The sequence below is a fragment of the Rhamphochromis longiceps genome, linkage group LG3, assembly GCF_057381845.1.
Source record: "Rhamphochromis longiceps isolate RC_006_pf linkage group LG3, R_longiceps_female_GT1.1, whole genome shotgun sequence".
Lineage (NCBI taxonomy): Eukaryota > Metazoa > Chordata > Actinopteri > Cichliformes > Cichlidae > Rhamphochromis > Rhamphochromis longiceps.
In genome coordinates, this window is record NC_140559.1 from 4,180,827 (window position 1) to 4,195,859 (window position 15,033).

The window sequence follows — 15,033 nt, forward strand, 5'->3', positions numbered from 1 at the left end:
CTCTGCTCATTAAACTGTGTTAGCATGTTAGCAATTCTACTGCATGGAAAAGCAGCTCTGAGTGATTATTCAGATTTTCCTTTCAGTTATGATTTTAGTATTACTGTAGTATTATGGTGGTAGTATTGTAGTTATTGCAGCCCAGTAAACTGAGTGTGTTAACTGAAACAGTCAAATGTAGTTGGACGTCTGCAGAGATGCTCTTTATTTCAGGCGACGTTCAGGATACAAATGTTGAAGGACTGACTTACACTGTCTTTGTGTCTTTGTTTAGAAGCAGAGCGACACAGATGGATCCAGTTCTCAACCCTGTCATCACTGTGGTGGTGGGAAAGACTTTCTTTGTGACCTCTGTGGAAAAACTTTCAGTCGGCAAAAGACCCTAAAAATACATCAACGTAGACACACTGGAGACAAACTGAAATACTGCAAAGAATGTGGGAGAAGCTTCACCACATCACATCACTTAAAACAACATGAACTGATTCACAGTGGGGTTAAAAAGCACCTCTGTGATCAGTGTGGGTCATCCTTCACCACTGCAGGTCAGCTTAAATCACACAAACAAGTCCACACAGGAGAGAAACCACACAAGTGCAGACACTGTGAGAGAAGCTTCTCACGGTCAGGTAATCGTAACCTTCATGAACGTGCACACATGGAAGGAAACTACAGCTGTGACCAGTGTGACAAGAGCTTCAGGAATCTCAGTTCATACTCTGCACACAAACGATCCCACGTTACTAATAAACTGTTTCACTGTTACCAATGTGCCCAAACATTCACCTCATTGTCTGCTCTGTGCAAACATCAGCGCGATCACTCAGGGCTGAAATCACTCCCATCACTGGATCACAGTGAATCTGAAGACACAGAAAGATCCTCTGGTTTCTGTGTCAGACTCAAAAAGCTTGAGATCAGGCTCCATAGAGTTCAGATAGAATCTCCTGTAAAAATCTGATGAGGCAGCTGTGAATCAAACTCTTCCCCTAGTTCCATTTTAAGCTTTCAAAACTGTCCTACTGTAGTGTTCATGTCAAGTGGTTAGCTTTCTTTTCATCAGTTGGTTGAAAACTGTTTCCTATTATAAAGTTCTTGTTTTAATGTATTTTGATCAGTTTTGATCAGTTTGACCAGTTTTTAAATGACCATGAACACTGAGCGTATTGTATCTGTACAGCATGTTTTTCTATTAGACAGATTTGTAACAGAGGCCTTGCTCTCAGTAAGTTTGAAATCCTTTTCTGATTTATTTTGTAATCTCTGATCTTTGTGTATCCTGCTCAGTTTGCATGCTGCCTGTAGGAGTTTCTGTCTTTGTATTTGAAGAGAATTCATTGAATATACTCAGCTGCTTCCCTTTGGTGCCTCACACATCACTAAAGTTTTTCAGTGTCCAGTTATTTGTTTTTAATAGCTGTTTGAATTCTCTGTATGTTTGACCCTGTAGACTGTTTAATGGACTGCTCGTCTTCCTGTTTGTAACCACTGCCTGTTTAGGACTAAAGATTTGGATTTTTGACTTTAACACAGCCTCTGCGTGTCGTCCCTTTGTGTCCTCGTCCTCTGTGAATGTGTCACAGATGTTTCCATGATAATAACACAGCTTTCCCACAGTGGCTTGCAGCAGCATTTATTCACAGCACATTTGAGAAAGGTTCAGATTAACTCGATGAGTTTATATTCAGAATGATTCTGACAGTGGGCCACTGTGAATTGTGATCTTTCATCAGGTCAATGTTTAAGTTCAGTATTTCAAAGCAGGAGCTATGAACAGTCATCATGTTGGCATTAGAATTATTATTATTAATCATTATTAATAATGTCGTTACTCATGTAGATATAGAGGGAAAACCAGCACACCGCAGACCACGGCCTCTCTGTGTGAGGATCTAAACGTATTCTACGCTAGATTCGACACAGCGAACACCATGAGACCGGACAGTGTGCGCACTGTGTCTGAGGAGGATGTGCGGAAGTGCTTCAGGAAGGTGAACGCGCGCAAAGCTACTGGTCCGGACGGGATTCCCGGCCGCGTCCTCAAGTCATGCGCGGCTCAGCTGGCTGGAGTGTTCACACACATCTTCAACCTTTCCCTCTCTCTGTCTGTAGTCCCAGCCTGCTTCAAAATGGCCACCATCGTCCCTGTACCCAAATCCTCCACCATCTCCTCATTGAACGACTGGCGACCTGTAGCCCTGACCCCCATCGTGAGCAAATGCTTCGAGAAGCTGGCCAGGGACTTCATCTGCTCTGCACTACCAGACTCTCTACAGTTCGCATACCGCCACAACAGGTCCACTGATGATGCCATAGCCCTGACACTACATACTGCCCTGTCACACCTGGAGAAGAGAGACACGTATGTGAGAATGCTGTTTGTAGATTACAGCTCAGCATTCAATACCATCGTTCCCTCGAAGCTGGACAGGAAACTGCAGGATCTAGGACTGAGCAGCTCCCTCTGCAGCTGGATCCTTAGCTTCCTGTCTGACAGACGCCAGGTGGTCAGACTGGGCAGCATCACCTCATCCCCCATCACACTGAACACTGGTGCTCCACAGGGGTGTGTACTGAGCCCCTCTCCTGTACTCACTCTACACCTACGACTGCACAGCCACTAACAACTCCAACATCATTGTGAAGTTTGCGGATGACACTACAGTGGTGGGTCTTATCACCAACGGTGATGAGACGGCTTACAGGGAGGAGGTCAGCGCCCTGACCCACTGGTGTCAAGACAACCATCTCACCCTCAACGTCGCAAAGACAAAGGAGTTGATAGTGGACTTCCGGAGGTGCAGAGAAGTACACACCCCCATCACCATCAACGGCGCTGCTGTGGAGAGAGTGAGCAGCTTCCGGTTCCTTGGAGTACATCTGGCTGAGGATCTTACGTGGTCAGTACACATAAACAAAACAGCACCGCCTACAACTGCAAAGCTCTCCAGCGAGTAGTGCGGTGCTCTGAACGGATAATTGGAGGTGAGCTTCCCTCCCTCCAAGACATCTACAGGAAGCGCTGCCTGAGGAAAGCGGGGAGGATCATCAAGGACTCCAGTCACCCCAGCCATAAACTGTTCAGACTGCTTCCATCAGGAAGGAGGTTCTGCAGCATCCGGTCCCGTACCAGCAGACTGAGAGACAGCTTCTTCCATCAGGCCATCAGACTGCTGAACATTTCATAGACACCTCAGCTTCACTACTGGAACTTCAACATTATGCACTACACACTGTATATAAATGCCACTTGTTTTGCACATATTCAACTCTGTATATTTTATATATTTTATTTTTTTTTTTTACTATTTAATTTGTAAAAATGTGTATACACACACACACACACGTAGGAAAATATTTAGTATACACATCCAGAAATGCATACACTATTATATATTGTACATATATTTATTAGTTTCAGATTAGCCATTCTTGTATTTTGCTCGTTTGTGTTGTTGTGTTTGCACATCTCTGTTGCTTGTGGGGCTCGCACACAAGAATTTCACTCGCATGTGCTGTGCCAGTGTGCCTGCCCATGTGATGTGACAATAAAAGTGATTTGATTTGATGTATAACTTTGATTAGTATACATGAATTTTATCAATAGTAAAAATAATGAATAATTCATGTATAACTTTTATTGTGTTTTGTATATTAATTATATTTAAATAGAGATGTTGACCCTGTCTCTACAGTAGCATCAGTGTAACATACATTATTGGTCCAAGATGTCATAAATGGGGAGCCTGATCCTTTATTATGAAAACATGACGAGTATTTTTCTTGTCAGTTGGGAAGAAGTTGGTCTTTTTTTCCTTCTTTTTGCTCAGTTTGTCTTTTCTTTGATAATTGAAACTGATCAAACCTACTTGTTCTGCCCTCGCACTTGACAGACAACCATCATCCCATGTAGAAAAACCACACCGTTGTTCCTTTCTGGTGGATTTATTTGATTGGATGCATAGCATGGCTTTGTAGAAATACATGAATGGATGAATGGTAAAACTGTAAACAAACACAAAATATCCCATGTGAGCTAATATAAGCAAACATTCTTACAATTAGAAGATGCTATGACCTGTTACTATGCAAAGCAAAGCAGAACGAAACAAGCTAACAAGCTAACGTTAGCGGTTAGCTAGCGCTAATTAGCGTTTAGGCTAATGACTAGTGATGGCCCGCTTGAAGCTGACGCTCCGGAGCGTGTGTCGAAAAAAACAACACACTGGTTCAGAAGCACTGTGTCGAGGCTTGCTTCGTTTGGCAAAAGTCACGTGACCAGTGACGTCCGAAGCTTCATTACGCACGTAACTGCTTCGGTACCTGATTCAAACGGATATAAGGAAGTGAATCATCCACGGGATTCGTGGAGTGTGTTGATGGTGACAGAGAGCGACGAGGTGATCATTCCACTGACAGATATGGAGCCAGCGAGGAAGAGAGGACGTTCTGGCGTGTGGGAATATTTTGAGTTGATTTTGCTCAATTCATTTTATCTGCCGAAGTGAAAAACCTGAAATGTCCAAAATCATGTTTTCATAATGTAAATATCATTACAGCATATGACTTCAGGAACACTTCCATGTGAATTAAAGCTGATGAAGACTACAAAAATGTATTTGACATTATACGTACATTACATTGCTACACAGTTTAGAAAATCATTTTGTTTATTGTTGTTAGGTGATAGTCTGCCGGACCCAGGAATACCTGCTTATCTACCAACTTGCAGTGTGGTTCCTGCACTCCACAGCCTCTTCTGTTCCATGCAAGTGGATTTTCTTCAGGGCAGGAGAAACTATTTCTAAGAAAAGAAACAGACTCAGCCAGCGCACAGTAACACTAATCCTCTTTTTAAATGTAAATAACAAAAGGGCTACCTGACATAGATCATGTTTTTACTTTGCAAGTTCTTGATTAGGAGTGGGTTTTGATTATCGCCTTTCTGATTACAATCCATACTAAATTGAATAAAGTGATATTGATTCATTACAATCCCGTGTCGATTTGTAAATTAACGTTATTATGCCTGAAACGCCAGCATCTCAGGTTAAACCTCACAACATGTCGTCAAACACCATGCAGCTAAAACAGTAACTGGGAGCAGGTTTACGGATTCTGCATACAAACGTGAACACAGAGCGTGGACCCGACGCGTCAGAATCAGATTTTGGTGTGTCGTCGGGTCCGCGCTGTGTTTGCCTCTTTTTTCTTCGCTGGCTTCTGCAGCTGCAGGTTTCATAACTCTCTGTTTACATCTCTAATTAAGTCTCACATGTGTCAGCTTTCTTAGATACGAAATTATGGATATATACCGATACATGACCAGAATTGTAATATTTCTGACTGAGGCAAAACTTTCCAGATTCCAATCAAATTGAATCGGATCCTGTATCGAATCAAAATGATTCTACAAATCAGTAACGATGCAGCCGTACTCAGCCCCTTAAGCATTTTCCCTTTCCAGTTCACAATCAATCCCACCCCTAGGTCAAAAATATGTATAGGACAATTGGCCTCATCTAATATTTTGTATGAACCTGTCCAGCTGTGATTAAACGACAAGTAGATGGAGGCAGGACTCCACAGCAGGGGCATACTCCATAATGTGCTGTGCGTTATCATATGTATATTATATATATTGCTCACTTATTGTATTTACCAACATCAAGGAGTTATGAGCAAAGAAAGGCCACACCATAGTGCATGTATAAATAGGGAAAGTTTATTGATCAAAATGTATTACGCAAATACGCATTACATTTTTTTCAGCCCCCCAATCGTGAAACAAAACCAATTACATGTTCAAAGCAACGGAACGGTGGCCCAATATCGGAGAAAACTCCACTCTTGAGTGAGCAGTGATAATTGAGCAGTCCGTTTTATTTTGCAGATTCAAGCTGCTCTTCAAAATATTCGCCACCAGATGTCACCGGAGAGGACTGTGTTGAAAAGCTCCGAGTAATGAACCGTTTTTCAATACAAGCTTCAGTGCTTCGGAAAGCTTCATTTGGCCATCACTACTTTGACTAATAATGACTAATAAAGCACATCATTGAGTCAATTTACTGTCTCAAAATATCACAAACAACACACGGCAGTTAGTGCTAAACATTCACCGGTAAAACACAACATTACTGCCAACTTACAGACTGTGCTGGCTTAAGAGGCAGTATAGGCAGGTACAGGAGTAGCAAACTGTCCTTCTCCCGTTAGACAGGAAGTAATGATAAGTAGCACTTCCGGTAGAATGTCAAAATAAAATGAACAGTGTGCCAGAAACGAATAAAGATTGCATGAACTTGTATAACACTACATAACGTGAGCGGTGACTCTTAAGGAGCCAGAATACTACTCATGTTCACAGCATGTAAAAGCAGCTGACAGTCCGTGGCATTGTTGTTTGTAGAGGTGCAGTGTAGTGGGAGCATAAATCAAAAGAAAACAGTAACATTTATGTAATAAAACATTTGAATGAAAATGAACAGGCCCTTTATGAACTTCAAAGGGATCTGAAAACAACACTTTTTAAAAGAGTATCTTGGGGTGTAGGTGGTCAAAATAGAAAACTGAGCTGAGACTCTAAGTTCAATCCATCCATTGGTTTTTACTTAGGAGGAAGAAATGTCAGGCTGGTGCAGGCTGGTTAGGTGCATGTGGTTATCTTTACCTAAATGAGTTCACTTTGTGGCTGCCAGGTTGGGCAGAAGTACCTGTCCCCTGTTAGGCTTAGCAAGGTTCTCCAGGAGTTTCTCCATGGGTAGAGCTTCTAGCTCCTCCAGCACATCTGTGGCCGTGCAGGCTGCCACTTTCTTGGTTGCTCTTTTTACCCCACTGGTGGATGAGCTGCAATGGTCTCCATTTGTCCCATATGTGTTTACTTCTTCTTCTTCTTTTGCATATTAAACACATTATTCGGTTTCTATGTATTTGCTATGATTTGCTATTTGTTAAGTAACATTGCTTCACTCACTATGCCGAGTTTATGTGTGGAAGCATTCAGTTGCTGGCAAATCAAACATTCTGCAAATGAAGCTGAATACTCAGTTACATGTTTCTTTACATTTTATTATGTTACAGATTAAGTCATTTGTTCTTACTTTGTTTGTCTTTTCAGTCTTCATGAGGGTCAGGTGTGGGGAAACGCCCGCCCGGCATTTCCTCATTTTAAAGTCCTGCTGATGTCAAACATGACATCAGCAGGTCAAACCAAGTGGAGGGGTTTGTTTGTCCATAGAGATGCTTCCTTTTGTTTGTTTTAAGGTTTAAATGGATTTGTTGAATGTGTTTCTTTTCATTAATACTGCCATTTAGTTGTGTGAATGTGCATGTTAGAAGTGTGAAGAGGTTTTGTGTTTAGAAATGTATAGAAACCAATCATTTACTGACAGCATGTCTGATGGAAATAAGTGCAGATTATGTATGAAGTCTAACTGCACACAGTAACTGTGTTACAATAAGGACTTAACAGCGCCCTCTGCTGGAGTGTTTCAGTACTGCGTTAACTAGAATACACCTCCTCCTCCTCACACCACCTGCTACAGCTCTACTCTTCTATGACTACAGTCATCCACAGCACTGATGTGAGGTCACATGGTTCATATGTAAGGAGCACAGCTGACCTCAGGTCAGTTTAATGACTGTGAGCAGCAGCTGTGTTATTGTCACTGTGACAGGGAGACACTCTCAGACACAGCTCTCATGTCAGCTTGTTCTCATGCAGGAGGATGAGGAGCTTGTTAAGGTTCGTTCGATTTGGGTAAGAGAAGAAAAGCAAGGCTGAGTCCAGGTATGGTGTCAAAAATAGTGATCTTTATTACACACTTTGCGCAGAAGTGTGGGAAGACAACTTGCAACAACAATCTCCGCCGGGCGGAGGCTCTTCATCCTATTATGTTACCATGATGACGTCACACAGTTAGACTTTACTGGAAATGATAACAAGTTCCCCACAATTCCAAAAGTTCCCCTTATATAGACATCAGATGATATTTTAGAGAAAAACAAGTGTGTGATATGATGTGCATTTTGTGAGATTGTGTGTCCTTATAGAGAGGATGTCCTAAGACGACCTCCCTGTGTTAATAAGTGTGTTTGTGAACGTGCGTGTGTTACATGACTCTCCGTGCATGTTGGTGTAGGCCTAACTACGTGCAAAACTGAATGTAGAAGGCCAAGGTCCAACAGGACCCACCTAATCGAGTGGAGTGAACACACTGATGTAGTGCAACAGCTTAAGCAGATAAAAAGAATAATACAGAGACTGATTAAAGTGATGAGAGTATGTGTACATTAATATTTTACTCAGATTAACATAGATCTAATTAAAAGGTTATTCTGTCAACAGATTCGACAATGCTGAATGATTGATCAATACTAGTTCTGATTATAAACTGTCACCCTAAGCATACAAAACAAAATATCTTTTGTCCACACTCCTCCTCTTTGGCCATCGGCCAACTTTTACCCAAATTTTGTTTCACTCCTCCGTCCAGGCGGCCTCTCGCAATGGCATCATATGCCCTGGACCAGCTGAACCAGCTGAACCAGAGTCTAGTGCCCTGCTTACCAGTTTTACCAAAATCCGCCTTACCAAAGGAATGAGACAACATCCGCTCATCAATATACCTAGAAAAACTATAAGAGAAAACATGGCAGACATAAACACACCCTTCCATTGCCCAAAGACAGACGTGATCCAGTCTCCCAGCCCCGTGTTCACGCCTGATTGCTCATGCATGGTTTTAGATAACATTTTCAGACTTTCAAGCGCCCTAGTGACCGTTCCGTCCGGAGCAGTATTGTTGGGAATAAAGGTGCAACACATGTCTCCAAACATTGCGCATACCCCACCTTTCTCAGCCAACAACATGTCCAGCGCCATTCGATTTTGAACTCCCATTAGCGATGTCGGACCTAATTGTTCCGCAAGGCCTTCCACTGCGTCCCTAGTGAGATTAGAGAGCCTTAGCACATTATAATGGACATAGTTAATGCGATCAACATTTTTATTTGGAGTTATCCATAAAAACACACTTTCAAAGCCAGCCGCTATCTGATTAACTAACTTATACTCATCTGGAACTCCCCTGGGAACTCCTATTGAGTCAATCCAGGTAGGCGAGTCCCATCTTGGATCATACCTGTGCATACCCCTTGTGCTTCTCCTTCGTCTGGCTGTCGACGCATTCGTACCCTGCTGTGGAAGTGTTCCTAGTCTACTCCCCATAAGCATCAACGGTGCACCTAAGCGCACCAAAGCACAGGTCCCCACACTCCCCAGGGGAACCTGCGCCAAAAGGGTGTAATGCCCACAATAATAATATAGCCCACCCCTGGCCCAGGTGCCTATAATTGTGTTTGGGTCACTTACATTATTGGTAGTCCTGCCTGGAATCGTCCTCTGACACCAGCTTGGATCAATCCTTCCTACCGTATATCTCACTCTGTCTGTAGAGAACTCAAAACAGGTATAATTATTTCGTTTAGGTGTGAATGAACCTGGTTGTGTACGTTTATCAATTGGCGGATATAAACCTGACAAAGTAATGCAGTTACCTGTGTTCGCCGCCTCTCTAGTTAACCTCAGCATACAATCATAACCCCACTTATCCTCTGGATACAGAGGAGCGGGTTCAGTAAACAAACGAGGTCTAGCTGTAGCACAAGCAACACAATCAACCACTTCCTGCTCTTTAGCATTTTGAGCCACCCAATCTAACCAAAGATTCCTATCACCAAAACCTGTGGCCCGCTCTATTAACTCCTGAGGTTTTAATCTGGTATAGTCAGTGGCAACAAACCATTTCTCCTCCGAGTCCTTGTAAGTAACTGTCTCTAAGGGATCCATTGGTTCCGTGAGATTCATTGCAGGGTCGTTTACTATTAGTTTAGCTCCCGGATTGAATAAATTCACCCGAATTACCCCAAATGGATCTGTCCCTGCTTTGTCTATCCCTATGACTAGATAAAACGCACCTCCCTCATACCCTGGTTCAGGGAGTTCGCTCCATGGTCCTAGGGAAAGAGTGACAGGGTTATTGGTAACAGAAAAATCTCTTTGAATGGCTATCCCTTCAAGGGCCTCTGGCACCGTTGGCTGCCATCCTAATCCTGTCCAAGCAACCACATCCTGCCAAGAACACCACTGATCTGTTATATAAGTGAAAACGTCTCCCTCGGTTGACGGGCCCCACACTGACTGAGGGTAGCATATCATCGGATGATAACAAACCCACACATCATAGGTTCTCCAGCTGCTACTGTCTCCTGGGCATCCAATTACCTCACACACATCAAATGTGAACGCTGTCGCGGACCCGTTAACATACCCAAATTCGACACCGCCACTGGCTTTGAGACACGCATCGTTCCCACCTGAGCCAACCTCCCGCTTAAATCGCATGGATAGACCTCTGCGTCTGGGCAATTCACCTGTCTGCCAAAAAACAAACAAACATATTATAACACTTATCAACCCCAATATCCCCGTTAGTTTCCAATTTTCCCACAGTACCCGGGCTCTTTTACTTTTCCTTTAACCTTTGTGATAAGAATATAAGATGATGAGTATAAAAATATGCGATTAACATACAAACTATTACGATTCCTTTAAACTATCAAATACTTTTAGATTAGAGCCCTAGCCTATTAAAAACCCGGAATGAATTAACTCTTGGCGTGTGACGCTCCTCTTCTTTCTTCGCCTCCACCAGGTGGACTACTGGGGAGGCCCGGTGCACAGGGGGAGAGGATTATTCTGCCTCTATGTTCCCCCCTGTGTTGGTTGAGGTGGAGCTTAGCTCCAGCAAGCTCTCGTCCGCGACTGCACACTGAGACCAATGATACCAGGTCTCCCCTTTCCCCTTCAGACGGACCGCACTGGTGGTTCGGGCAGTTACTTCGAATGGTCCGGTCCACCTTGGATCTCTCCACTTTCGCTTGATGACCTTCAACCACACCGCCTTGGCATCGGGGACGGACCTGTCCTCCGCTTTCACCCCCTCTCCAACCTGTTGTGTGAAACTAGACACAAGAGCTTTTAATTCTTTCCAACATTCAATATGTTTTCTGTTACTCTTTATACTTTCTTCCGCCGGGACTGTTGTCCAGGGACCTGGAAACTGTCGTCCTGTCAACAGCTCATATGGTGTGAACCCTGTGGATTGATTAACACAACATCTTATTATCATTAATGCAATGGGCAGGGCTGCCACCCAATTTAGCCCCGTCTGAGCAGAAATTTTAGCGATTTTATCCTTCAAGTTTAGATTCATTCTTTCTACCTTCCCCTGCGACTGGGGGTGATATACAGTGCCAAATCTATGTTGCAACCCCAGCTTCTGTTCTACCTCTGCCAAATCTTTGTTTTTGAAATGAGTCCCATTGTCTGACCTAATTCTCTTAGGAAAACCATGCCGGGGGATGTAATGATTGATTAAACACTTAATCACACTTTTTGCATCCTCCCTTTTTGTTGGCCACGCTTCGGGCCATCCCGTCAGAGCATCTACACTTACCAGTAGATATCGAACTCCTCCTGGCCCTGAATCAATCATGTCAGTGAAGTCAATCACAATCTCTTCACCTGGTCTCTCTGGGATGGGAAACTTACCTGCCTCCGGTTTAATCACTGGCTTTGGATTGTGTCTCCCACAGATCAGACACGTCCTGGCTTTTTCCTTAATCATATCCTTCAAAAAGGGATGCCACCAATGGCACAGATGTCTCCCCATGTGGGCCACACCTACAGGACCAAGCCCATGCGCTTCGGCAATCTTCTGTTTTGCCAGGTTGGCGGTCAACACTGGTCGTCCGTCAGGTCCTCGCCAGAGACCTCCTTCTTCCCAGGCTCCTCGACTCTTCCAGACCCCCTTTTCTTCCGGGGCCGCCGCCTCTTGGGCTTTCCTGGCCTCCTCTAGCATGTTGACTCCTTGTTCTTCCTCCACAGCTATTTGCACCATTTGCCGTGATGCTTTATAGCCTGCTGCCTCTTTCGCAGCTCGATCGGCTTCCTGATTTCCTCTGGCCACCATGCCAGTCCCCGAGGAGTGACCTTTACACTTTATGATACTCACCTCCTCTGGATCTCCCAGGGCCTACTCAAGTTCCTCCATTTCCTTTTTGTGGTAGATTGGTGCATTCTCAGCTGTCCTGAATCCTGCTCTTCTCCATTGGGCCAGCTCCACGTGAGCTGCTCCAAAGGCATAAGCTGAGTCCGTGTAAATGTTAACTCTTTTTCCTTTTGCAAGTCTTAGGGCTCGACTTAGAGCAATTACTTCTGCTCTTTGGGCTGACTGCTGTCCTTCAAGTCTTCCAGCCTCCTTGACTTCAAATTCAGCCCCTTTTCTGCAAACTACCGCGTAGCCTGCTTTCAATCCTTCCTCATCTCTGTAGCAGCATCCATCCGTGAACCAATCTTCAGCTCCTGTCAGAGGTTCTGCTTTCAAGTCTTCTCTTATCTTCTCATCAACTTCAGCTCTCTTTGTGCAATCGTGGGGTTCTCCTGCTCCCATTAAATCTGCCATGTTAATTCCTTCATGTGTGAAGGTCAAGTTGGGAGCGTCTAAAACTTTACTCACTCTCTGTTGTGTGAGTGGTGTCATGGTGAAGGCTTGTGAGTTAACATATGCCACCACACTGTGGGTGGTCAGCACCTTCAACGGATGGTCCCTCACTACATGTGCTGTCTTTTGTATAATCTTTGACACCCCAATGGCATGCTGTGTGCATCCCGGGTGCCTTGTCTCTAATGGATTCAATCTGACGCTGACGTACATAAGTACATCTCTCCCTCCTCCTTTTTTCTGAAACAACACCCCATTAACTATCCCGTGTGTTTCTGAAACATCAAGATAGAAGGGTTGTTCATAATTAGGGATAGCAAGATCAGCCGATCTTGACAAGTCCTGTTTCAATGCGATAAACGCCGACTCAGTGGCCGATGTCCATGGCAGCTCAGCCTTCAAGTTTCGGACACCCACCGTTTTTACCAAATCCCTCAAAAGGGCTGTTTTTCCTGCATAATTTGGAATAAAGTGACGGCTGTATCCTGTTAACCCTAAGAATGAGAGCAACTCCTTAACCGTACACGGTTTTGGATGTGTCAAAATCTGATCGCGATGGGTGTTTAGCAAACCCACTGATTTGTGAGCAATGACTCGGCCCAGAAATGTTACCTCTGGTTGGACCAGCTGCAACTTTTCTTTACTGACTTTAAACCCGCACTCCGCGAGTCTCTTCAGTATGGTGAGTGAGGCTGCCGTACATGCCGAAGCAGACGGAGCCGCAATGAGCAAATCATCAACATATTGCACCAATGAACACCCATCTGGTAGGTGGCATGGCGATAGAGCTTCTTTAAGCACCTGGTTGAAAATGCCAGGGGAGAGTGCAAACCCTTGTGGCAACCGTGTGTATCTGTACTGTTGCCCCCTATATGTGAATGAAAAAATGTCCCCTCAGAGACTCATGTAACGGGAGACAGAAAAATGCATTCGCCAGATCAATACATGTAAACCACTTCTGTTCTGGTGTTAATGCCGTCAATGCTGTGTATGGATTTGGGACAGGTATCGTGTCAGTACGTAAAATGGCATTAATGGCTCTTAAGTCATGTGCCATTCTGTACTTTCCTGTCCCGTGCTTCTCTACTGGCAAAATAGGAGTGTTCCAGTAGGATTGAGAGGGCTCAAGCACCCCTACTTTCAATAGCCCTTCAATGGTTTCTGCAATTCCCTCCTCAGCTTCTCTCTTTTGCCTATACGGTGGTTTCCAAATTGGCGTATGCGACTTCAGCTGGAACCAAACAGGCGAGCAAGTTGCCTGGCCCACATCCGTAGACCCTGATGACCATAAGGTGTCAGGAAGAGTCGCAAGTGCGGCAACTGCATCCGCATGGTCTATTCTTTCTCTCCCATGGATTCTTGAGATTTGTTCATGCTCCAATATCACTGTGTCCTCTGATAGACAAGTGATACGGTAAATTTTGCATTTTTTCGAGTACCAAACGTCTGGAATCTGAGTAGCTTGCCAGTCAGGTACCTCGAGGGCTCTCTTGACCATTGTTCCCAGCTCCTTCGCCTGATGACCCTCATGGACCGCCAATGTAATGTGGGGCACTGAGTCAGGTCCCATTTTGGACCTGAACCAAGGCCGTTGTTCTTCGGTTAAATTTACTGCTGCAGCGACGCCTTCAGGACCGACATAGATATTCTGAGAACACACATTCCAGGTCTGACCTTCGAGGTCAGACTGGAACAGGTCCCTATAAATTTCATCATCGTTCCTATCATAGAAGAGGGTCACATGGAATGGATCTTGGGGGGGAGAATAGACCGCCAAGGCCATAATCCAAGGTTTCCACAACTGATACTGTCTCAGAATGCCTTCTTCCACCAACCGACCCCAGTAAATATCCGCTGTAGATTGTTCACAGTCTTGCAGCAAATACTGGTTCTTTGAAGACGTCCCCAGGCACAGGAATTCTTTTCCTCCTGGAAGTGTCACTGTTAGTCCATCAGCTGAACACATGATGGTGGCCCCCAGTTTAACGAGCAGATCCCTGCCCATCAAGTTCACAGGCACATGGGGAGATACCACATAGCTGTGCTTCAATGTCTGTTTTCCCAGCACCGTCAGGGCTGGATTAGTTGTTGGGAGAGTCACCGGTACCCCAGAAAACCCCACAACACTGACCACGTGATTGGAAAGCGTGGCACTGCTTGGTTTTTGTCTCAGTGTTGAGTAAGTCGCTCCAGTGTCCACGAGGAAGGTCATTTCAGTTCCTTCCACGGTCATCGGCAACAGAGGGTCCGCCATTCCCCTGCCGCCGGATCTCTGCGGGTCCCGTCAGTACAGCTCCTCCTCTCCGCCCCAGTAGGCCAGGGGATACTGGCGCCATGCCTGGGTTTGGAGCTTGATGCCCCCTTGTCTGGAATGTCCTGCCTCGCGGCGCTCTTTGTGCCTGGGGTGGTGGTTGATAACTTGTTTCTGGTAGCCATGGCGTAGGACAGTTACGAGCCCAATGTCCTC

General features: G+C 44.7%; 2 protein-coding genes across 7 annotated transcripts in view; one reads left to right on the plus strand and one right to left on the minus strand.

The window, feature by feature from the left end:
- The window catches only part of LOC146672575 (uncharacterized), a 34,363-nt gene extending 32,386 nt beyond the window's left edge, over positions 1-1,977 (plus strand). For 5 of the 6 annotated variants that reach the window (XM_085401277.1, XM_085401278.1, XM_085401275.1 and 2 more), the window contains one exon: positions 275-1,528. In XM_085401277.1, the coding sequence (XP_085257403.1) occupies positions 275-961 (687 nt within the window). In that variant the 3' untranslated portion in view covers positions 962-1,528. Of the gene's footprint in view, positions 1-274; positions 1,529-1,840 lie in introns of those variants that run through there. The other variant, XM_085401281.1, reaches the window with a different exon arrangement.
- Positions 1,978-12,098: 10,121 nt separating this feature from the next.
- On the minus strand, positions 12,099-15,033 carry LOC146672576 (uncharacterized). The gene is made up of 2 exons (XM_085400883.1): positions 14,006-15,033; positions 12,099-12,639 (listed from the first exon to the last, which is right to left on the minus strand). The coding sequence occupies exons 1-2, from the start codon at positions 14,818-14,820 to the stop codon at positions 12,099-12,101; spliced, it is 1,356 nt and encodes a 451-aa protein (XP_085257009.1). The 5' UTR covers positions 14,821-15,033.

Excerpts from the sequence above, each read along its gene's own strand:
- LOC146672576 (XM_085400883.1), bottom strand. The coding sequence starts at position 14,820 with ATGGCGGACCCTCTGTTGCCGATGACCGTGGAAGGAACTGAAATGACC. Across the intron at positions 12,640-14,005 it reads ACTCAGATTCCAGACGTTTG|TGTGGTGGCATATGTTAACT; the intron begins GTACTCGAAAAA and ends GACCACCCACAG.